General features: G+C 41.3%; 1 protein-coding gene across 3 annotated transcripts; it reads left to right on the forward strand.

Moving 5' to 3' along the window:
• Nucleotides 1–616: 616 nt before the first annotated feature.
• On the forward strand, nucleotides 617–22205 carry slc6a4a (solute carrier family 6 member 4a). Of its 3 annotated transcripts, none has more exons than XM_061718942.1 (14): nucleotides 617–723; nucleotides 3217–4103; nucleotides 6784–6918; nucleotides 8526–8748; nucleotides 11784–11922; nucleotides 13039–13173; nucleotides 13947–14050; nucleotides 14201–14328; nucleotides 14581–14693; nucleotides 15934–16065; nucleotides 16529–16628; nucleotides 19338–19438; nucleotides 19593–19760; nucleotides 21550–22205. In XM_061718942.1, the coding sequence occupies exons 2-14, from the start codon at nucleotides 3632–3634 to the stop codon at nucleotides 21622–21624; spliced, it is 2025 nt and encodes a 674-aa protein (XP_061574926.1). In that variant the 5' UTR covers nucleotides 617–723; nucleotides 3217–3631; the 3' UTR covers nucleotides 21625–22205. The 3 variants fall into 3 exon arrangements, with proteins under 3 accessions (XP_061574926.1, XP_061574925.1, XP_061574924.1); XM_061718941.1 differs by having other exon boundaries at nucleotides 634–734; XM_061718940.1 differs by lacking the exon at nucleotides 617–723 and adding an exon at nucleotides 944–1122.
• Nucleotides 22206–23737: the final 1532 nt, after the last annotated feature.

Consider the following 23737-nt stretch of genomic DNA (forward strand, 5'->3'; position numbering starts at 1 on the left):
TGCTTGAGTAGACAAAAATGCATCAATTGCAGCAATAACCTGGAGGAGTGCAATTCCAGCAAACAAGGTTTCCTCACAGCGAGTCCTTCCACCGCCTTGCACCAAATATAGCACGCACAATGAATCAGGAGTTGGACTTTTGCAGATCCTAGTTAGCGCAAAAAAAAACACAAAAACAGAGTCCTCCTGCTTTGTATACACAGTCTTGTGAAACATTTTGAACATAATAAGAAAGAATCAGCCTGGGAAACCAGAACAGGTAGTGCAGGCTCTCTGTGCGACTGAGTCTCGGGGTACAAAAACCCCAACAAGAAGAAGTCTCACCTCACCAGAGCAGGTGAGGATGAAGACCTGACAGAAGCACGGATCAGAACGCGGGGAAGAGAGATGAGGCAAAACAGGACGGACGATGAAAAGAGTGAACGGTACGAGAAACGGGAAGTAAGAGAAACAGAAAAAGAGGGAGTATCAGGGCTTTACTGACATCCGTGTGTGTGTGTTCGTGTAAGTGTGTGCACAAGAAAGTGATGGGTGGGCACCCTGACACACAGAGCCCCGCACGGCCGCGCGGCTGCTCCAGGGGAGGACTTCCCCTGTCTCCATTGTGTGCTGGTACAGTTGGGGCTTTAACGAGAGATCTGCCATGACCGGGTTCCATCCGAGCAGCGCCTCACTTCATCATCTCTGTTTGTGTTGTTCCTGCATCAATGCAAACCTGACAAGGTGATGTGCAGGTCCGTGCCTGCATGATGGTTCCTTTTTGTCTCCTGTCTGAGTGCATGCATCCATCCGTCCATCTGTGCATCTGACTGCTCTGCTCAGCCTCTGAGCATGTGTGGAAGCGTGTGTGTGTGTGTGTGTGTGTGTGTGTGTGTGTGTGAGTGGAAGTGGAAGTGTGTGTTGCAAGTGAGGGAGAGAGGGACAACAAGGGAGTGAGAGGGAGAGAGAAATGAGAGAGGTTTGGGAGCTCCATGGGCAAACACGAGGTCCTGATGTGTTAGTTCACGCTGGTTCTCCGGCAAGTTGGTGCCACCGTTCAGGATTCCTCAAGTTTTCAGTTGAAGCTGTTTCCGCTGCTCTTGTTTTAGTCGCTGCAAGTCCATCTTCTTCGGCCGTTTTCAGGTAATGCATGCTTTGGCAAATACTCTTGTTGACTTAAACAGTATTGTTATCATTGATTATACAATTTTTTAGGAAGTGTTTAATTAGGCTACTAATGTTCCTGCTTGAAGCAAAGAAGAATAGATGTTTCTGAAGAATGTTTGTCTTCTTTTTTAATATTTTTATTAGTTTCCCTTTTTGTTTAATTTATCATCTTGTTACACTTCATGCTCCAGTGGAAGAGCAAGAGAGAAAACATTCACTGTTATTTCTCATTGGTTACTTCGTATCATTATGTGATTGATGTTGAACTTAGGAAGACTTGATAAAATAGATATCAACAGTTTATTTTAACTCAGTACCCTTTTTTAAATAATGTGCTATAATTCTACTTAGTGCAGTTTTTTATTCCGTGGATTGTTTTGAATCTTCAGGATATTATGACAGTTGATACTTTGTGCCTGCAGCTGAGAAAAATAAATCCTGATTAAAACATTTCTTTAGTAAATCAGTATAAACAGGCATTTTACCGTATTCTCACATCATAAGGTCCAAAGAAACAAATCATCAGATTTATTTTTCTTTTTTTTTAGCTATTTTTTATGGTGTATCTAAATGTTCATGTCAGCTACAGTACCAAGCAGCTCACGGTACTTTGAGAAGACTATGTGGATTTCCATTAAACTGCTCCGATGGAGAAAGGGTGGAAAGGTTTGTGATGTGGAAGAGGAGAGGAGAGGATAGTCCTGGTTGTGCTGTTGTCAGCGGTGACTGTGCATCCGTTACTAATTGTCCAAATATTATAAACAGTTTAGTCCACATTTACACAGATTTCTCAGTTTGAGCCGTCAGTCATGTGTTGAAAGTTACAATTGCTGCTGAACATTATGAAAGATATTCACAAATGTTTGTTTTTCTGGGTAATTTAAAATAGATAACACAACTTTTGATATTGTATAAATCAAACAGAGGTGGACAGAGTACTCGACCCCAGTACTTGAGTAAGAGTACAAATACTAGTGGTCAAAATTTACTCCGTTACAAGTAAAAGTAGCTCAGTCAAAATATTACTCGAGTAAGAGTAGAAAAGTACTTGCTTTAAAAGCTACTTAAGTATCCAAAAGTAAATGCTTTTAAATTTACTTTAAGTAAAAGTAAGAGTAAGAGTAAATTTCTTATTTTCCACATCAGTAAATTACTATATTTTTTCTAAATTAATGTAAGGATCTTTTAACTCTTGTTTCTGAGAATTCCATGTTGAGTTGTTGAAAGCAGAGAGGTAGTTCTGCATACACTATAAACATTTGAAAATAAATGTCTGTGGAAAGAGCAGACCTGAAAGTAACGAGTACTTTTCAGCCTTCCTAGAAATTTACTTGAGTAAAAGTAAAAATATTTGTCTTGGAAATGTATTCAAGTAAGAATAATAAGTACCAAAGAAATCTAATACTCAAGTAAAGTACAAATCCTCTGGATATGTACTTAAGTACAGTACTCAAGTAAATTTACTCCGTTACTGTCCACCACTGCAATCAAATATAAAAGAATGGGAATAAAATGTATTAAGTCAGACTCATATCATCATTGATATGACAGTATTTAACCCTGAGGTTGAGTTCTGGTTGTCATATTTGAGTCAACCACAGCCTTAGTTGAGCAACTGACACTGATGAGAGGACGACTGTTGAAACACCGAGAAAGCACACGTCCACAGTGGTAGTTTTTGGGTTGTTTTTTTCTTGTGAATTTGTGTGTGTGTTTCCTGAATTTGTAAATGCTGCTGGTACTGTTATAATTTAGCAGATTCTCCTATATTACATGGCTTTGAAAGCACCTGAACAGGTTATGCAGCTGATAGCGTAAAATGAGAATCGCGAGGAAAAGGCTGCAGTGGGTGAAGCGACATGTCCCAACACACTCAGTATGTTCTCAGGATTAAGCTGCTCGCTCATAAAACTGTACGACAGAACATGATCCCTCATCTCATAATCATTTGTCATCGTCATAGTTGACACTTTTCTCAAACCTTGCTATAAATGAGTGATTAGCGTAATGAAGATGGATAATTATGTAACGTTACTGTGTGTGTACCCCCCCGTCCCCCGTGTGTTGCAGGTTGGCCCATCACTGAGGGTCTCAAAGGACAAGCCGGACAAGATCCAAGATTCCTGCAACTTTCCTGATTGCCACGTCCTGCTCAAAGACTTCTGCCCCCCCCCACGTACATCCTCCTCTATCCGTCTGACTCCCTCTTGCTCAGCAATCCCCCACATGAGTCCCTCCTCTAGTTCTGGCCTCATTCTCTTATTGTAGCTCTGTTCCTCCACTCCCCCTCTCCTTTACCTGTCCAAGAAGGACAGACTTGGCTTCTCCTCGCTGCCACGGCGCCCTTCCCTGTCTCTCCTGATCCCTCTGTTCCCCTCATGGGCTCCATATCAGAGAGCAGCAGCATCACGTTCCCCGTATCCTCCCTGGGAGCCTCTCTCCACCCCTGAACACCTCGCCGACACCCGCGTTAGCACCGACCACAATGGAGCAGAAAGATACGGTAATGTCGAGCATGCTGGCAGTGAACAAAAAGTTCAGTGAGGGGAAGAGGGACGAGGGGAGCGAGGACGTGGAGGGACGAGAGGAGCAGACGCAGCAGGACGGATCTAAACCCGTGCTGGCCGACGGAGGACCCGACAAGACCCTCACCTCCGGCTCCGGCCCGCAGGTGTCCAACGGGTTCACCACGTCCACCCCTCAGAGCCCCAGGGAGGGAGCGGGGACCGCGCTGGGCACGGCGGGTCCCGCCTCCGGGCCCGGAGGGGGGACGGGGTCCTCGGGGCCCCCGGGGCCACCGGGAGGCCTGAGGACTCTGGTGGTCCAGCAGACCAGCCTGGAGAGGCCCAGAGAGACCTGGAGCAAGAAGATGGACTTCCTGCTGTCTGTGATCGGCTACGCTGTGGACCTGGGAAACGTGTGGCGCTTCCCGTACATCTGCTACCAAAACGGAGGAGGTGAGGAGTCAAAGGATGTTGGGAGGAATAAAGGAGAGGGGGAGTAGGAGCGGCCAGGCGGGCAGCAACATACACAGTAGTAGTAGTAGTAGTACACTGCAAAAACACCAAAATCTTACCAGGAATATTTGTCTTATTTCTAGTTAAAATCTAGTCTCATTTTTAGTCAAAAAATCTCATTACACTTAAAACAAGAGTCATTACCAGAAAAATAACTTATTTGACAATTTTCACCTGTTTTCAAGTAAATTTTCAATTTATCTTCTCATTACAAGCAAATAAATCTTGTTCCACTGGCAGATTTTTCTACTTATTTTAAGTGAAAATCTACTTGAAACAGGTGAAAATTGAAAAGTGATGAGTTTTTGCAGTGTAGCATCTCAAGTATGTGTATTTACCGTAGAGCAACTTTTTTTTCAGTCTTGCATTTGCAGATGAATGAGATTCATGTGTTACTACCATTTCTGTAAAAAGTGTAAATAAAACCGAATCTTAACAAGGAAGGCCAGTTTGATTTAAGGTGCTTCTTGCACAAGTCAAAGCATGAAAAGGTGGCGTTCACTTAAAACAAGAGTCATTACCAGAAAACTAACTTGTTATTTGACAATTTTCACCTGTTTTCAAGTAAATTTTCAATTTATCTTCTTATTACAAGCAAAAAAATCTTGTTCCACTGGCAGGTTTTTCTACTTATTTTAAGTGAAAATCTACTTGAAACAGGTGAAAATTGTTGTTTTTTCCAGTGATGAGTTTTTGCAGTGTAGCATCTCAAGTATGTGTATTTACCGTAGAGCAACTTTTTTTTCAGTCTTGCATTTGCAGATGAATGAGATTCATGTGTTACTACCATTTCTGTAAAAAGTGTAAATAAAAACGAATCTTAACAAGGAAGGCCAGTTTGATTTAAGGTGCTTCTTGCACAAGTCAAAGCATGAAAAGGTGGCGTTCTCCGAGTCTGTGTGGCCCGCTAGACTCACCTAGCGGCAAGCAGGACCTCCCTTTTTTTTTATTGAATTTGCAATAATAAAATCTTTGCAATTTCCTGTGCTCTGAATGTGTGTGTGTGTGTGTGTGTGTCACAAAGCGAGGTAGAGACGGAGATGGGGGGATACTTGATAGAAGCAACAGTATTAATTGTGCTTTTTATGAGAACGCCTTGGGTCTCTTTCTCCCTGCTTAATAACCTGTCTCCCAGGCAGCTGCTCAATCAAGCCTTATCTGTGCTTTCATGTCACAAAGAGGCTGGAGCGCACGTGCGCACCGACCCCGGCGCAGGCACAAATACTCACATGCACAGAAAGTAAGTTTATCATCAGATAGGAAGGAAGGAGGAGATACGTTATCAGAACTTTGCACATTAAGGCCCAAAGATCTGGCTGCCGACCTGCTGCTCTTCTCCTCAGTGTCTCCATCACCTTTTTTGACTTTTATAACTTCTTTCCTCAGCCATAACAAAGTTAACATCAAATTAGTTACAATTTAATGCAAGATAAACAAAAAGTGGGTTTTCTTTGCATGAATTGTGGTTATGAAGGAGATCAGGCTCTTTATCTATCTTCATTCTCTTTCAAAGTTTATTTAGACGGGACAATGCATATTCATGAACACTACATTAAGCAGTGTAAATACACCGGGTTTTTAGCAGTAATGCTAGTTTCCACCCGCAGTCCCCACAAACAACCAGACACACTCACACTCACTACGACGGAGTATTAGGGCCAAACTAAGACAAGAAAAAATGGAAATTACGAGAATAAAGTCATAATAATACCAGAATAAAGTCGTAATATTTTGAGAATAAAGTCGTAAAATTACGAGAATAAAGACATAATATTACCAGAATAAAGTCGTAATATTAAATATATTATAAATATATAAATATAACATCACAAGATGCTCAATATTCCTCATTTTAACACAGGGAGAATACTGCTCTTCCTGTTAGAGTTCTCATAAATTACGACTTTATTCTCATAAATTACGACTTTATTCTCGTAATATTACGACTTTATTCTCGTAATATTACGACTTTATTCTCGTAATGTTACGACTTTATTCTCGTAATATTATGACTTTATTCTCATAATATTACGACTTTATTCTACTACGACTTTATTCTCGCAACATTACAACTTTATTCTCGTAATATTACGACATTATTCTCATAATATTACGACTTTATTCTACTACGACTTTATTCTCGCAACATTATGACTTTATTCTCGTAATCTTACGACTTTATTCTCATTATATTATGACTTTATTCTCGTAATTTCCTATATTTTTTTTGTCTTAGTTTGGCCCTAATACTCCGTCGTACACTCACACCTACGGGCAATTTAGAATGATGAATTAACCTAGCATGCATGTTTATGGACTGTGGGAGGAAGCCGGAGTACCCAGAGGAAACCCACGCAAGCACGGGGAGAACATGCAAACTCCACACAGAAAAGTCCTGCTGGGCCTGGGAGTCGAACCGGGAACCTTCTTGCTGTGAGGCAACAGTGCTAACCACTAAGCCACGTGCTGCCAATAGTTAATAGTTTCATCCTGACTTTGCTTACTGAGATCAAAGATTACTCTTCTTTTTTCCCCTCTCTCCTTTCATTTTCCTCCTCTTTGACTTCTCTTACTTCCAAACTCCTCGTCTCTCCCCAAACGCCCCCGTTCGTCTGCCCAGGTGCCTTCCTGCTGCCCTACCTGCTGATGGCCGTGTTCGGAGGCGTGCCGCTGTTCTACATGGAGCTGGCGCTGGGCCAGTACCACCGCAGCGGCTGCATCTCCATATGGAAACACATCTGCCCCATCTTCAAAGGTAACAGATGCGGGGGAGGGAGGACAAAACTGGTCCGGGAAAGTCGAACCGCCAAACACTCGGTCAAAGGAGAGAGAGAGAGAGGGAGGGTAAAGAGAGCGGTGAGGGCAGAGAGAGGACGAAGAAGAAGAAGAAGAAGAAGAAGCATCATCTGAGTCTGATAGACGGCTCATTTAACCCCGTTGGCCTCTTCAGTGTGGTACCCTGGTTTCTGGCACATCTAGTAAGACATACTCCGTCTCTGTTATGGAAATTGTCACATTTCCGTCCTAAATACCAGGAGCTCAAGAAAATTGATAGCACGTCAATTATTGCTGTTTGGAAATGTCACCCGCTTAGCTAAACAGAACTTTTTAAACTGTGTTGCATCGTCTTCCAGATGAACGCCTGGTGTCACACACGCAAATACAGTATTTTCTGGACTATAAGCCGCTACTTTTTCAACCATGCAGCTTATACAAAGGTGCAGCTATTTTGTGGATTTTTCTTCCACCGCTCGGGCCGCTCTAACCGGAATTAGAATCAAAACTAAGACAAAATAAATGCAAAGAGGAATACACTACTTCTTCTTTAGCAGATAGAAGTAGGTAGAAGCAGATTTCAAACAGATAAATAGATAGATAAATACTGGTTATTTTCTCTTGGTTCTGTCCCGTTTTAATCAGCAAAGTTGCTGCCGTGTTAAAAGACACTGTTAGGAAAGGATCTATTTAGGTACATACATGTACATCATTTACAGTTCAAAATGGTTCTGTACATGTAGTAAATATCTAATCTAACAACATAAATATCTGCATATCTTTTTTTTTTTTAAATAGAGTGGATTATAGTCCAGAAAATACGGTATCTGACAGCAGAGGTGTCAAAAGTATTCACATTCATTACTCAGGTAGATGTATAAATACTAGAGTTTAAAAACACTCCTGTAGAAGTTGAAGTATCAACTCAAGTTTTTTACTCAAATAAAAGTATAAAAGTACTGGTTTCAAAACTACTTAAAGTATAAAAGTAAAAGTAATGTAAGGGGGAAAAAAGCCATTAAGGACAAAAGCCATTGAAAATGAATGCATCTTAGTATAATGCAAATATATTAAAGCACCATATATGTGTACTATTGAGACTTAACATGTGTTTCAGAGAGCAGAAGATATGATGACTAGTTGCCTATAAGTATTGTAATGGTGCAAAAAGTCAAACTTCAGAGGCATGTTATCATTTATCCTAACCTTTATTGGAATGTACATCCAAGTTTAGTTGCAGGAATCTGAGGGAACGGATGTAAGAACAAAACTGGACAAGAACATCTGAAACAACCACAACCAAATTCACTCTATCCGGATGGAGCAATTTAACTGGATAGTTTTTTTTAAAGGCCGAAATGAAATAGAGTAATGAGGCTGTTTTTAAAATGTAAGGAGTAAAAAGTACAGATAATTGAGTGAAAATGTAAGGAGTAAAAGTAAAAAGTCGTATGAAAAATAATTACTCCAGTGAAGTATAGATAACCAAAATTTCTACTTAAGTAAGGTAACAAAGTATTTGTACTTTGTTACTTGACACCTCTGTCTGACAGTTAGGGCTAATAGTTTTGTGTCCGACTCCTCCAGGGATTGGCTTTGCGATCTGCATCATAGCTCTGTACGTAGCCTTCTACTACAACACCATCATGGCTTGGGCCCTTTACTACCTGCTGTCCTCCTTCCGCTCCACCCTGCCCTGGACCACCTGCACCAACAGCTGGAACACGGGCAACTGCCAACGCTACATGTCCTCCGACCAGAACGTGTCCTGGTCCAACCTGTCCACGTCCCCCGCCGAGGAGTTCTATACGTAAGTGCATGTAAGTGGCATGTGGGGAGTGTAGGGTGAGAGCTACACAGCAGGGAGACGTCGCCAGAAGGAGGGACGATGACTTCCAGACGATGCCGTGGTGTTGGGGAGACAATAGGGGTGTAACTAGGGTTGCCACCTTTCAGAAATAGAAATAAGATTTCAGCAGCGCAGGAGCCAAAAAAAAAGCCCCAAAACTGAATAAAAATGTGTTTATTTTATATGAAAAAACTAAATGCTTTGATTTAAATTTTAAAGTGCTTTAATAGCATTGAACTTGCATGACTGTAGAGACAGCCAACCATACTAGCAGCTGAAATATCCTCCTATGCTACGTATGTCCACATCAGCCCAGATGTATAATATAGCCTACAGGTGAAGAATATGGTGTAAAAGTTAATTTATTTCAATAATTCAACTAGAATATGGTGTAAACGTTAATGTATTTCAATAAGTCAACTAGAATATGGTGTAAAAGTTAATTTATTTCAATAATTCAACTAGAATATGGTGTAAACGTTAATGTATTTCAATAATTCAACTAGAATATGGTGTAAAAGTTAATTTATTTCAATAATTCAACTAGAATATGGTGTAAACGTTAATTTATTTCAATAATTCAACTAGAATATGGTGTAAAAGTTAACTTATTTCAATAATTCAACTAGAATATGGTGTAAAAGTTAATTTATTTCAATAATTCAACTAGAATATGGTGTAAACGTTAATGTATTTCAATAATTCAACTAGAATATGGTGTAAAAGTTAATTTATTTCAATAATTCAACTAGAATATGGTGTAAACGTTAATTTATTTCAATAATTCAACTAGAATATGGTGTAAAAGTTAACTTATTTCAATAATTCAACTAGAATATGGTGTAAAAGTTAATTTATTTCAATAATTCAACTAGAATATGGTGTAAACGTTAATTTATTTCAATAATTCAACTAGAATATGGTGTAAAAGTTAACTTATTTCAATAATTCAACTAGAATATGGTGTAAAAGTTAATTTATTTCAATAATTCAACTAGAATATGGTGTAAAGGTTCATTTATTTCAATAATTCAACTAGAATATGGTGTAAAAGTTAATGAAAATACGGTACAAATCGTGTCCCGTATTAGTTCAATACGGGACGCAACATTTTTTTCTCAAATAAAGGACAATTCCGTATTTTACGGGATGGGTGGCAACCCTAGGTGTAACAATATATTGTGCCATGAAATTTGGCGATACAAAAACGTCACGAAACGTGTCGTGGAGGTGACAAAGTGTATCGCGATATTGGGTTATTAATATTAATCTATTGTGTTGACGACTAGAAACGCGCATCCGACCACGCGTGCGGACCGCGGCTCGACCCGCGGACCAAAATCTTCCTCCGCTCAGCAGAAACTAGTTCAATTTTGCGGTCCCTGTCACGGACTTTTAGGGTTTTGAGCTCTGAACCTTTAAGTCTGGTGTAGAGTTATGCCTTACCTTATTAAATTAAACCTTTTTCGGGTCGGGGAAAACTTCTTCAGAGATCGAGAGTACTTTACGGTCCGCTCAACAGTGTAGGATTTTAGAACATCAACACAGTAGTGCCGTACCGTGGCGTATCACTCCGCCCAATCTAAAACAGACTAATCACTACAGATAAACTGATTATAGTCCTTGATTTACATCAGAATATAAAGAATATATTTATAAAATAATGAACCCTGAATTACCAAAATAACCTTCTTAACAAAAATAAATCTCCTCTTACACTTATAAGGTAAGCATGAATCAATATTTTTTATTATGTCAAATTGTATGTATTTATTTACTTAATTTTAGTTGTTACATTTCTGGAAAAGAAAAAAAGTTAAATCATACATGAGAGAAACTATTCAGTTTATGGCAAAATATTTGTACTTGTATGAAACTGAAGATGCATAATGCAAACCTGACATTTACTTTTAGTTCAGTTTGTGGAAAATGGTTGGCCTGGCTTTCTCTTTAAAACTTAAACAGTTATAAAGCATTACAAACTGTAACAATAGGGCAAACACATAGTATTGTTTTGTATTTTGTGTCTTTCAAATAAAAAAACATTTTTTCCAGTCATATGTTCCTCATTCAAGGTTGTTAAAAAGATACTGCTATAATATCGTATCCTATCGTTATCGTGACCTCAATATTGTGTATCGTACCGTATCGTGAGATTAGTGTATCGTTACACCCCTAGGAGACAACCACATCGTCCTTGCAGCAATCTGCCCGTGTCAGTTTGTGATGCGCCGCAGGAAAGGTGTTAATAACATATTAATAAAACTGCTATTACCAGGCAACGTATCTTTCAGAACAATGTTTCCATTGCTCCTCCACAGCGAACGCTGTCTCTGCGCTTCCGCTGCCTGCGGGGCAGTTTGAGGGCTTGTCCACGACTTTTCCTTACACAGGTTTAAAAGTTAAATTCCACAACTTAGTCTGGCGCCAGAATTTCCTGTTTTCAGCATAAATCACGCCTCAGCTTAATCATCCGAGCGCCGTGTCCTCGGCCCATGACCTGGAGTCGGCCTTTTCTTTAATTCTCTTACTTTAGTTTGTTGGCTACAGAGACGACCAAATCTCTTTGTCGTTCATAATTTTCTCAGAAGAACTTTCACGGTTGTTTATTTAATTTGTGCTCAATTCTAGCACCCACGTACTGAATGAAGAGATCTTATTTTCCCACTTCCTCCTCCCTTGATATGTTTCCTTTTTGTTGCTCCTTTTTATAATATCCTAGGTTGTATCACATCTCCTTCCCAAGCTTTCCTTGATATTCCAGCATCCATATCTCATATCTCTGTATCATGACTTCTTTTTTACTTTTACATCCTCACCCCGCCCTCCCCTCTTTCTTTCCCTTTCCTTGATAGACACTTCACTTTACATCTCCTCTTTCCTTTTCATTCAGGTCCACTTATTACTTTTGTGTTACCACCTATTGCATTCATTTGACTGTTTGTCTGGGGGGTTCCTCCCAAACGCCCCCACCTCTCTTGTGTCTTTTGCACCAGTCGCCAGGTGCTGCAGGTCCATCTCTCGCCAGGTCTGCACCAACTGGGTTCTGTCAGCTGGCAACTGGCCCTCTGTCTGCTCTTCATCTTCACTATTGTCTATTTCAGCATTTGGAAAGGAGTCAAAACATCTGGAAAGGTAACTGATGGGGCGCCTGCATGGCTGATCAAAGGTGTCAGTTAGAGGGATGGATGGGTGGATGAAGAGGCAGATGGAGGAATAGGACGTCTCCTGTTATCACTTTACCCTTATTATCATGAGTCATCAAGCATGCAAGTATCCTGGAAAAACCGCCCTGATGAACCTGCGGGAAATACTAAAAAGAGGATGAGAAGTGTATTGTGTATTATGGTATAGACCAGGGGTCGGCAACCCGCGGCTCCAGAGCCGCATGCGGCTCTTTAGCGCCGCCCTAGTGGCTCCCTGGAGCTTTTTCAAAAATGTTTGACTTTTTTTTTTCCTTTTTTTTTCTTTTTTTTTCTTTTTTTCCTTTTTTTCTTTTTTTTCTTTTTTTCCTTTTTTTCTTCTTTTTTCTTTTTTCTATTTTTTTCTCTTTTTTCCTTTTTTCTCTTTTTTTTCTTAATTTTTTTCTTCTTTTCTTTTCCTTTTTTTCTTCTTTTTTCTTTTTTCTATTTTTTTCTCTTTTTTCCTTTTTTTCTCTTTTTTTTCTTAATTTTTTTCTTCTTTTCTTTCCTTTTTTCCTTTTTTTCCTTTTTCTCTTTTTTCTTTTTTCTTCCTTTTTAATCTCAACATTTCGACTTTTTTCTCGAAATTTTGACTTTTTTCTCGTCATTTCGACTTTTTTCTCAACTTTTTTCTCGAGATTGTACTTCAACATCAATCTCGACATTTCAACTTTTTTCTCGAAATTTCGACTTTTTTCTCAACATTTTGACTTTTTTCTTGATATTTCGCCTTTTGCCATTTGCCTTTATTCTAAGGCTTATACATACAAGACTTTTCATTTTTTGCGGCTCCAGACATATTTTTTTTGTGTGTTTTTGGTCCAATATGGCTCTTTCAACATTTTGGGTTGCCGACCCCTGGTTTAGACAAGCTGGCGTTTATAGTTTGCACATGGAGCCAACCACAGTAGATTTTTGAAAGGATGGATTTTGTCTCACTCCAAGTTTCTTATGTTCTTCTCCGGTTACTATGGTTTTGAAAGAAAAAATAGATAAAGATATGATGATGATAATAATAATAAAGCAATAAAATCTAAGAAATGTAACTGTTTGTCCATTTCTATGTCAGGTGGTTTGGGTGACTGCTACATTTCCCTATCTGGTCCTCTTCGTGCTGCTCATCCGAGGGGCCACTCTGCCCGGGGCCTGGCGGGGCGTCGTCTTCTATCTCAAGCCTGACTGGGAGAAGCTGCTCAGCACTACGGTAAGCCCAGGTTCCTGGATGCTTCCTCAGCATCCGCGTCCCTCCTGGATGGTCCTTTCTTTCACTTTTCCTTCCACTAACCCAGGGGTCCGCAACCCCCCATGCCCCCATGAGGCTCTTTAGCGCCACCCTAGTGGCTCCTGGAGCTTTTTCAAAAATGTTTCACCTTTTTTTCCCCTTTTTCTTCTTTTTTTTCTTCCTTTTTTTCTCTTTCTTTTCTCTTTTTTTCTCTTTTTTTTCCTTTTTTTCTTTCTTTTCTTTGTTTTTTTTGCTTTTTTCTTCTTTTTTTTCCTTTTTTCTTCTTTTTTTCTTCCTTTTTTCTCTTTCTTTGTCTTTATTTTCTATTTTTTTCTCTTTTTTCTCTTTTTTTCCTTTTTTTCTTTCTTTTCTTGTTTTTTTTTCTTTTTTCTTCTTTCTTTCCTTTTTTTCCTCTTTTTTCTTCCTTTTTTCCTTGCCTTTTTAATCTCGACATTTCGGCTTTTTTCTCGACATTTCGACTTTTTTCTCGACATTTCGACTTTTTTCTCAACATTTGAACTTTTTTCTCAACATTTGAACTTTTTTCTCGAGATTGTACTTCAACATTAATCTCCACATTTTGACTTTTTATTCGAAATTTCTCCTTTCACCATTTGTCTTCATTCTAAGGTTTATACAAGACCTTTCATTTTTTACGGCTCCAGACATATTCGTTTTTTGTGTTTTTGGTCCAATATGGCTCTTTCAACATTTTGGGTTGCCGACCCCTGCACTAACCTTTGGCACTCTTGTAGGTGTGGATTGATGCAGCAGCGCAGATATTCTTCTCTCTGGGCCCGGGCTTCGGCGTGCTGCTCGCCTTCGCCAGCTACAATCCGTTCCACAACAACTGCTACAAGTAAGAACGCCGTTCAGGTCTCAGTGTGTGGTTCATTGATCAGTAAGTGTCCTGCAGCAGTTGCTCAACTTCAGGAACATATTTTGGATACATCTGTAACACTTTTTTCTTTGTTGTGTCCCTGTCACCTACGTTGTTTCTTTCTCTCAGAGATGCTTTGGTCACCAGCTCAGTGAACTGTCTGACCAGCTTCCTCTCAGGCTTCGTCATCTTCACCGTGCTGGGTTACATGGCCGAGATGAGGCAGCAAAGTGTGGACGCCGTGGCCAAGGATGCAGGTGAAACACAGTCTTCAACAACGTTTTCTCAGCCAACTCACCACTCTGTTAGAAATATATTATTCCTGGATTGCAGCCAAGATGAATATCACCTGGATAGTGATTGAGCTGTTTTTAAATACCTGTTCAGCAAGAAGGTCTGGAAAAGAAATTAAATAAAAAAAACATCTGCAGTGATACGTTTAACAAAGCAGTCATATCTGTCTCAATCAAAGCCGTTTCTGTTGACCTGCCTCTCTTCTCTCTTTCCAGGCCCGAGTCTGTTGTTCATCATTTATGCAGAAGCCATTGCAAACATGCCTGCCGCCACGTTCTTCGCCATCATCTTCTTCCTCATGATCATAATGTTGGGTCTGGATAGCACGGTTAGTCTGCTTAGTACTCGCTCCTGTTCATCATCTGCCCACGTCTGTTGCTGCAGAGTTCCCAGCAGCCGTGTACTCTGTCAGAGGTTTAATGGTTTCTTTCACAGAGCACGCCTCGTTGTCTTTGCCCTGTATTTACTTGTTGTACTCAGTTCTCCATCAAGGTATCGGGCCTTATTCGCCCTCTGTTCCATTTTGATCAATAGCCGATAAAACCAAAGTGATTAGAGTTTTGTATCGCTGGTGGTCTCGTCTCCACGAGCCTTTATTTATCGGTTCTGAGGCAGCCAGATGGGGACCCGAAATGCTCTTATCAAATACTGATAATCAGCCTCTGTGTTGTTGTTATCCCTCGATTTTATGACTGAGGATATTACTGCAAAACAAGCCTGTGTTTTTAAATCTACGGTGCACCCGCTCAACTTTTTGTCTTGCTGAGAAACAAGGTTACTGAGCGCGCCGCTTAGGGATGGGCGGTATGGACTAAAAAATGTATCACGGTATTTTCTGGCATTTATCCCGATGACGATAAAAAAATACCAATTCAACTCCACCTTTGTAACTATAAATCTATCACCACATTCAGTCTTTGGAGCCAAAACACTGCTCTAAAAGAATACTAAATGCTACTAAACTACACCAATTAAATTAAATTGATCTTTCTTTCTTTCTTTCTTTCTTTCTTTCTTTCTTTCTTTCTTTCTTTCTTTCAGGCTCATTTCTTTCTTTCTTTCTTTCTTTCAGGCTCATTTCTTTCTTTCTTTCTTTCTTTCTTTCTTTCTTTCTTTCTTTCTTTCTTTCTTTCTTTCTTTCTTTCTTTCTTTCTTCCTGGCTCATTTCCTTCCTTCCTTCCTTCCTTCCTTCCTTCCTTCCTTCCTTCCTTCCTTCCTTCCTTCCTTCCTTCCTTCCTTCCTTCCTTCCTTCCTTCCTTCCTTCACGTACGTTGTGCGTGGATTAACGTAAATCCGGCTTTACACAAAAACGTCATCAACGGGAATTTATCGTTTTTATCGATGACAAATTCTTACCGTGGGGAATTTTTTTGACGGTTTATCGTGAACGGTAAAATATCACCCATTCCTAGTGGATATGAATATGTAGTCAAGATATGTGGCCTTGGCACCGTCCGAGTTCTTGTTGCTGCTCCAACTTCTCCTTCCCTTATCTCCGTCCTCCTCCTTTTCATTGTGTCCCCATTATCTTATCTCTTTCCTCCTCCCTCTCGGTGCTCTTTCTCCAGTTCGCAGGCTTGGAGGGGGTAATCACAGCAATGCTCGACGAGTTCCCTCACATCCTGGCCAAGAGACGAGAGTTGTTTGTGTTTGGCCTCGTCTGCGTCTGCTACGTCGGGGCTCTGTCCACACTCACATATGTAAGTTAAGCAACCACATTACATACTTTACTGTCAAAACAGGCATTCATGATTAAAGTCAGGGGTGGTTAATGTACTGTAACTGTAAATTTGATTATTCATTGAATGAATCAATCAACAGAACCCAGAGTAAGCATCGGAGGTTATTTTCGGATGGTTCCCTTGTTGTACGAAGGAATTTTCTCAAATTCACCTCACATGTATTGTGGAAATCAGTAAAAAATAAACCTACTCATGACAAATAAAGCTTCAGTCTTGTTGCTGAACTTCAGTAATGTGCCAAAGCTAACAATTAGCTGAAATCAGATTATAGCAGCGTCAGTAATCTCTTTATCTCCAGCAGTGACTAACGTGCGTCTCTGGTCCAGTGAACACTCGTTGTTTCAGCGTTAGTAGATGAAAGCTCATTTATGAACAGGTTTTTTATCCTGAACTCCTTGGGTGGATCTTTGCTGTGTCTCAGGGCGGAGCATTCGTGGTGAAGCTGTTTGAGGAGTACGCTACCGGCCCGGCGGTGATCACTGTGGTGCTGCTCGAAGTCATCGCTGTTTCCTGGTTCTACGGTGAGTGATGATGATGATGATGATGAAGGTGATGGTGAAGGTCTGACTACGCTGAGAATCACTATATGATAACATGACGCCAAAGTTATTACGTGTTTTATTAAAGGAGCTGTATGTAAGAGCAATAATAAAACGAATCATAAAATGACCCCGATATGTCAACAGACATTCAAAAATCATGTTCATTTCAAATACTTATGTCACTGACAACAGCACTCAAGCCAGGATATTCCAGTTTCAAAAGAGGAGTTGCAGCCCTCAACTGATGTTTATGTTGTCATTTTTTGTTTTGGCCTGAAGCTCCACCCTCCACCTATCTCCCAATCACCAAGTCAGTATTGTTTCTGAAGCTCCACCCTCCACCTATCTCCCAATCACCAAGTCAGTATTGTTTCGGCATCCGGGTTGCCAGCTCGGCTCTAATTATCGCAGCCATGGCAGCCTACGTTCCTGCTGCATTCTGCAGCCTACCTGGCAACCTCTGGTCGGGGGGAGGAGGGGGAGGGTACACGCCGCTCAAAAATATTTTGAAAGTGACTGCAGTACCAGTTTTCTTACAGACGGCTCCTTTAAAGTAAAGTTTATTTATACAGCATCCTCTACAGTGAAAAATTCCCAAGTAGCTACTTCACAATAACACTATAGAAATAAGACATAAAAAGCAATGTAGAAGTTATAGAATCAAACAAGTACCATAAAAACCTATCCTACCAACAACTCGTTTTATTAAAAACAAATGTTCGCCTGTTGTTAATAGGAATCAACACAATCAATGCAGCATGACACTAGGGACACACCTTCAGTAGTCTCTCATCGTCTCTTGTTGGATGTCCTGGGAGTTCAGCTCTAACAGGGATGAAGCAATGAGGAGTTATATCATAGAAACCTCTCAAAGTTAGCATCAATGAAATCTAAAAAAACATCTGATGGCTAATGGAGGGTCAATAAATAGGAGGCATGTGAGCACTTCATCAAGGTTCCAATTCAGAGCTGCTCTGCCGTGTTTTGTACGATCTAAAGATGATCAAGGACACTGCAGGGGTCTAAACGAGAGGAAATAAAAGAATCAGCCACACTCGAGTTCCCTAAATGGAAAAAGCCATTTCAGCCAGCAGTTCGGATCAGTCGAACAACATCATTTAAGTTGAAAATAAAATCTAAATGACTCACTCTCTGCTGGACGGAGGAGAAGAAAGAGCCAATCTGCTGATTGATTTCAGCTTGGAGTTTAGTTGGTGGATGTTAATCATTGCTAATCATGTGCTGATACCTGTTAAGCAGTCCTAAAAACAACAGTTCCGCTGAGTATCGTCAACAGAAAAGTAAAATATAACATGTATCAGCATGATAGTGATAGATAATCAAAATAAAAACAAAATAGGGCCTAAAAACAAACCCTGAGGGACCCCAAGGGACTTTGAGGGACCTCATATAACAGGCGAGTTGCAAAACCCTGAAACTCCTGTCAGACAAATATAAACAAGGCTCAAACATTTAGCAAAACTCCCAACGAATCAGAAATCCTTGTTAATGAGGGGCTGTGATCAGCTGTGTCGAGACCAACGTAAGCTCCAGCAAAGCCACAACATGTGAATTTTCCAGCGTTAGTTGCCATCAAAATCATTCGAGAAGTTTCAGTAGAATGCAGTTTGCAATAGACATGATAAAAGGCATTTTTTTATACCACCTTGATTTACAAAGCAGATCAATACTTTACACTTTTCTTTAAAGGTATTGTGACATCATTTTTAACATGCTTTTAACACTATTAAAAGTCTTGGCCAACATCCCTCAAATGTGTCTAAAAGAGTGTAACAAGAAAAACTTCACTCTAGTACTCTTTTCCTGGCTTTTTATTACAGTGTTTTTTTGCGCCGTGAAAAACGCTTCCTTTCCCCCCTTTCCTGTCAATCATTGCTCCGCTCCTCCTCCAAACCTCCTCCTCCTCCAGCCATACGCTCACAGCGGCGTCGGAGAGTTAAGCCGGGAGCGACAGGCAAAGCATGCACGGAAAAGCAGAAGGGCGAACCACAGCAAACAATCATGAAAATAAAGGCATGCAAGCAGCACTGTCCCCTTATCTTAAGTCCAGTCAGTGGCCGCGGGTCTTCTTAGCAGTTTTCCTCCGGTGATGAGAAGAGAAGAGGCTCTAAACAGCTCTGTGTTAAGCCTGATTTATGGTTCCGCGTTAAATCGACGCAGAGCCTACGCCGTAGGGTTCAGCGTACGGTGCGCGTCGCCGCGTAACCCTACGCCGTAGGCTCTGCGTCGGTGTAACGCGGAACCATAAATCAGCCTTTATGGTGCGCTGGAGAGGAGAGGAGGCAGGGAGCTGGGTGGAGGGGGCGGTGATTTAGCGGGCCTTGATGTCACGGCCCGCCACCAAACCAGATGCGCCGTTTTTGCATAGTTATGCGGAAAATCCCAGAAAGCACACAATACACTGAATGTTAAAAGTTTGTTTTTTTTTGGGTGTAATTGATGTCAAGACACCCAACAAAACACAAAAAATCAAGAAAAATGTTTTTCGTTTTTCATGTCACAATACCTTTAAAAGTTAGAGATAACCTTTATGGCGTGTTTTTGCTTCTGTGCCTGTGATGTTATCTCTTTGCTGTGTTTCTGTGTAGTTTTACTTACTGCCATGCAGGATGATGTAGATGCAGCTCTGATCTCTCTAGAGACCTTACGTGTGTGTCTGTGTTGTAGGTACCAACCGTTTCTGCAACGACATTCAGGTGATGCTCGGCTTCTACCCAGGGTGTTTCTGGAGGGTCTGCTGGGTGGCCATCTGCCCCTGCTTCCTTCTGGTCAGTCTTGTGGCCAGGAGTTACACACAAACGCACACGCACAAGTCACTGTGGAAAGAAGTGGCCGTCTTTCTGCTTGTTACCTTTCAGGACAGTTGGCCACATTCATCCTGATGTTTGACTCTTCTTATTTTGCTTCTGTTCTTGCAACCAGTTCATCATCATCAGCTTCCTGGCCTTCCCTCCAGAAGTCAGGTTGTTCAACTATCTCTACCCACCATGGGCGACTGCCCTGGGCTACTGCATCGGGGTTTCCTCATTCATCTGCGTGCCAGCATACATGGTCTACCACTTGCTTAATGCAAAAGGCACATTCAAGCAGGTACAGAATCATCCTTGTTATGTCTTTTGTCCCTCTGGTCCCTTGTGCTCCCCGCCTCTCCCTCCGTCCTGTACTACCTCCTGACCTTTGTTGTCTAACTGGCACGTCTCCAGCAGCGGGGATCGCCTCTCATTCCTCCCTTTCCATGCTCTGTCAGGGTCCACCCTCTCCTGTGACCTCATGCCTGGAGATCAGGATCAAAGGAGTGCAAGCCAGAGATTAGCAGAAATATGAAAAACTAAAAAGTCACGACGACAGCTAGAACAGGCACGTGCACGGCTGGCTTTCAAGGATCCACATTTTGTTCTGTAGACTGGCACGTTGCCAGATTTGGAAACAAAGGCTAAAATCTGTAATAGGTAGGGGTGTAACGGTACACAAAAATCTCGGTTCGGTACGTACCTCGGTTTGGAGGTCACGGTTTGGTTCATTTTCGGTACAGTAAGAAAACAAAATGCAAAATATAAACGTGCTAGTTGTTTATTACACACACACAAAATAACATTGGCTCTACGTGTGCCGGCGCTAGGACCCCGCGGATGCATGGTGTGTCGTTGGGCGGTTTTTTCCTTCATGCTTCCCTGCAGCGTCACATGCAAACACAAACACACGTACCTGGCAGAAACATTTCTTTATATCATGTTGTCTGTCGCCCGCCATATTTTTTCTTTTTTTGGCCGGCGCCATAGTTGGTTGGCTACAAACTCTATACATCCCATAATGTATAATAATATGCCCGCGCTCTCAGCAGCGGTACTCCCATCGTTAAGGCTGATTTATGGTTCCGCGCTACACCAACGCAGAGCCTACGGCGTAGGGTACGCAGCGAGCGACCGTACGGTGCACGTCGCTGCGTACCCTACGGCGTACGCTGTACGTCGATTTAACGCCGAACCATAATTCAGGCTTTACTAGGCAACGAAGCAGGTTGACTCACGTTGCAGAACAGCGCTGCAGAGGCACTCCTAAACGTAAATGATCATTGTTTTTTTTTTTTTAGGCCTGGCCAGGCCCCGCCAGGCCTAAACAATGGTAGGGGAAATACTGGACTTGTCACAATTATGTGCTTAGCTCTTTAGTTCTTCATTAGTTAGTGCTTTTTTCTTTAATCTTAATACTTTCTCGGTGTGAGTGCAACTGCATGTGCAGCTGCAGCAGGGCTCTGCTCCACAACGTGCGGTCCTCTACTTAATATGTCCGTGTGGAAACTCGTTCGGTACGCCTCCGTTCCGAACCGAACACGCTATACCAAACGGTTCAATACAAATACATGTACCGTTACACCCCTAGTAATAGGCCATGCTTTAGCCATCTGTAGTGCTTTATGAGATATATGATACAGTTCCCAACCATCATCACGCTGCCTGGAGGCGTGTCTCTGTTCTTTGACATGATTGGATAGGACAAATGTGTACGAATGTCTTTATCATTATCATTGTCACTATTTTTGATAACTTGTTGAACCCCGTGTGAGAGCTGACAGAAGGTGGAGGGCCATCTAAGAGGCTCGGAGATAGGTCTTCTCTAGCTGTTGTCCGTTATTGACACTGATGCCAGGATGTACAATGACACTGACACAAGTTAATAAGCACAAGTCCTTTCTTTGTGGACATGTGGGTGCAAGAGGCGGTGCAACTATGAGAGTCATTCCTAGCACTTTATTCATTCTCATGAGCATGCTGTCAAACTAAAGTCATGGGACGGTTATTCTTGATTGAGCCTCGTTGTATTAGAATCCTGTGACCACGAAAAGAGGTGGATTTAATTCCCTTTCTGTCTCTGTTCACAGCGTTTGTTAAAAAGCATCACTCCAGAGCCCAACCCCGACAACAACAGAGACTTCATTGTGACCAACGCAATCTGACCAAGCGTTTCGGCGAATAAAAAAAGGCGCTGCTCAAACTACCTGAAGCGCCCTCTTCTGGACAGTCTGCAAAACTACAGGACAAGGGGGCTACTTCTCACCGTCATTGCCTCTTTTCATACTTCACTCGTTCCTCTCTCTCCCGTGGGATTAAGTCAGGCTGATTTTCTTTAGCTTGGTTTGGTTTTTGATGGTGGTTCAAAGATATTTTTGTGGTTCTACATGCAAAGCCGCTGCTGAAGGTTGGATGATTATACGCGACGGTCCACTCTCACTATTTAAGGCTGTGTTTTTCATATTATCTTGTTAAGTTATGCATTCCAAAATATGTAGCAAAATTCAGGTATCTTTTACATCTGTTACTGAAGCCAAATAAGAGATCTGTTCTGTTCCTGTTTCCGTATCGTAGCTGTTGTCATGCTGTGTCGACTGTCAGCCTGTGTTCATCTGGTGGCAACTTGGACAAAACGACAGATTTGCAAGGAGGTCCCTACACTGTGAAGCACTGTCTGCTCGGGATGTGAATGGGGGTGCGTGTGACTGTGCGTGCATGTGTGAAACATAGACTGTTATTATATCCAGAGGAAGAGGAATCTCAGACAGAACCGCGTCTATTCTTTCTATACCTGCAATATGAGATATATGTATTTATTTTTGACCGTACCAGTGCTGTCCTTTTGTCCCTCCTCACGTTTAGATCACCTCAACACGCAGCGCTGATGGTTTTTGCTTAATACTGGTGATGTTGTAACGTCTGTCGTCATCCCGCATGTCTGTCAGTTATAGAAGCTAAATAAGGGCCGGGGTTCTGCCAATTTGTGCTACCTGCCGAGAAATAATACTTTGTGGTTCTGCGCATGCGCAGAGTCGATTTTCTAAGTTTGATTGCCACGCTAAATTGATAATATGGGATGTTGAGTATTTGATCCTTCAAAATACACTACCCATGACATGGATTGCATTACACTTTGTGAACATTATACGATAAAAAGAAAACAACGAAACAATTCTATGGCTTTATTTGATATTCATTCAGTCATTGGCCTTTATTTAACCAGGCAGGTCATTAAGAACACATTCTTATTTACAATGACGGCCTGGCAAGTGACAAGGACCACTTGGGGGAAAGGAAGTGGTTTAGGGATTAAAACACAGTACAATTGTAGCTCTGCAAAGGTAGAAAAGCATTAGGTAGCATTTTTTGGCAAAGCAGCAGAAATTGGCAGAACACTGGAGCTAACGACAACAGTATCACAATAGATCAGCGTTATTGCCTATTTCTTTTTTTTTTCTTTTTCTACCAAATATTTGTGTGCCTCTGTGTGTGTGTGTGTGTGTGTGTGTGTGTGTTTCTGAGAGTGTGTGTGTAGGAGCGGGACTTAAAGTAAAATATGACAAGCACTGTACGACTACATGTGTATTTCAAGTCTGGTATTGGTGTAATCATGTTAATACCTGTGACCGCCCTCCAAGTGTGTGAGTGTGCGTGCATGTGTGTGTTAAGTACTTCTGTCTGACAGTTTGAGTGTGTGAAAGTGTTTTAACACGCCATAAGGGGGGGGCTTGTTGTGGGATGTGTGTGTGTGTGTGTGTGTGTGTGTGTGTGTGTGTGTGTGTGTGTGTGTGTGTGTGTGTGTGTGTGTGTGTGTGTGTGTGTGTGTGTGTGTGTGTGTGTGTGTGTGTGCATGTTGGTGACGTGATCTCCAGTTGTCTTGTTAAATGCCAAAATATCCAATGAAGAAAGCAAACCCCCTCTTGCCTCTCTCTCTCTCTCTCTTACCTCTCAAGCTTGTGTAAGATCTATGTATGTCAATAAAAGACTGTACTAAGAAACATCTGTATAGAGTAAAGATCTATAAATATATGGGAAATAAATAATAAAGATATATGGAAGCTAGCCTGTACCATTTCTCTTTATTTAAGATCTGCCAAGCACATGTTTGTCTTTGTAAACGAAGAACGGGCAAGAATGTAATTAAGAGCAATTTAAACCCTTTGCTGTGTAAATTTTAAAGCCATTATTTTAAAGATATGACTTAGTCAATGTTTAGGAACATATATTTGGGCGTGTGCAGGCACTAACACACACATACAGTATGGATCATTTTTGCCA

Source organism: Cololabis saira, chromosome 4 (assembly GCF_033807715.1).
Source record: "Cololabis saira isolate AMF1-May2022 chromosome 4, fColSai1.1, whole genome shotgun sequence".
NCBI classification, from domain to species: domain Eukaryota; kingdom Metazoa; phylum Chordata; class Actinopteri; order Beloniformes; family Belonidae; genus Cololabis; species Cololabis saira.

Excerpts from the sequence above, each read along its gene's own strand:
- slc6a4a (XM_061718942.1), top strand. The coding sequence starts at position 3,632 with ATGGAGCAGAAAGATACGGTAATGTCGAGCATGCTGGCAGTGAACAAA. Across the intron at positions 14,694-15,933 it reads TGTTGGGTCTGGATAGCACG|TTCGCAGGCTTGGAGGGGGT; the intron begins GTTAGTCTGCTT and ends CTCTTTCTCCAG. Across the intron at positions 19,439-19,592 it reads TCTGCCCCTGCTTCCTTCTG|TTCATCATCATCAGCTTCCT; the intron begins GTCAGTCTTGTG and ends TCTTGCAACCAG.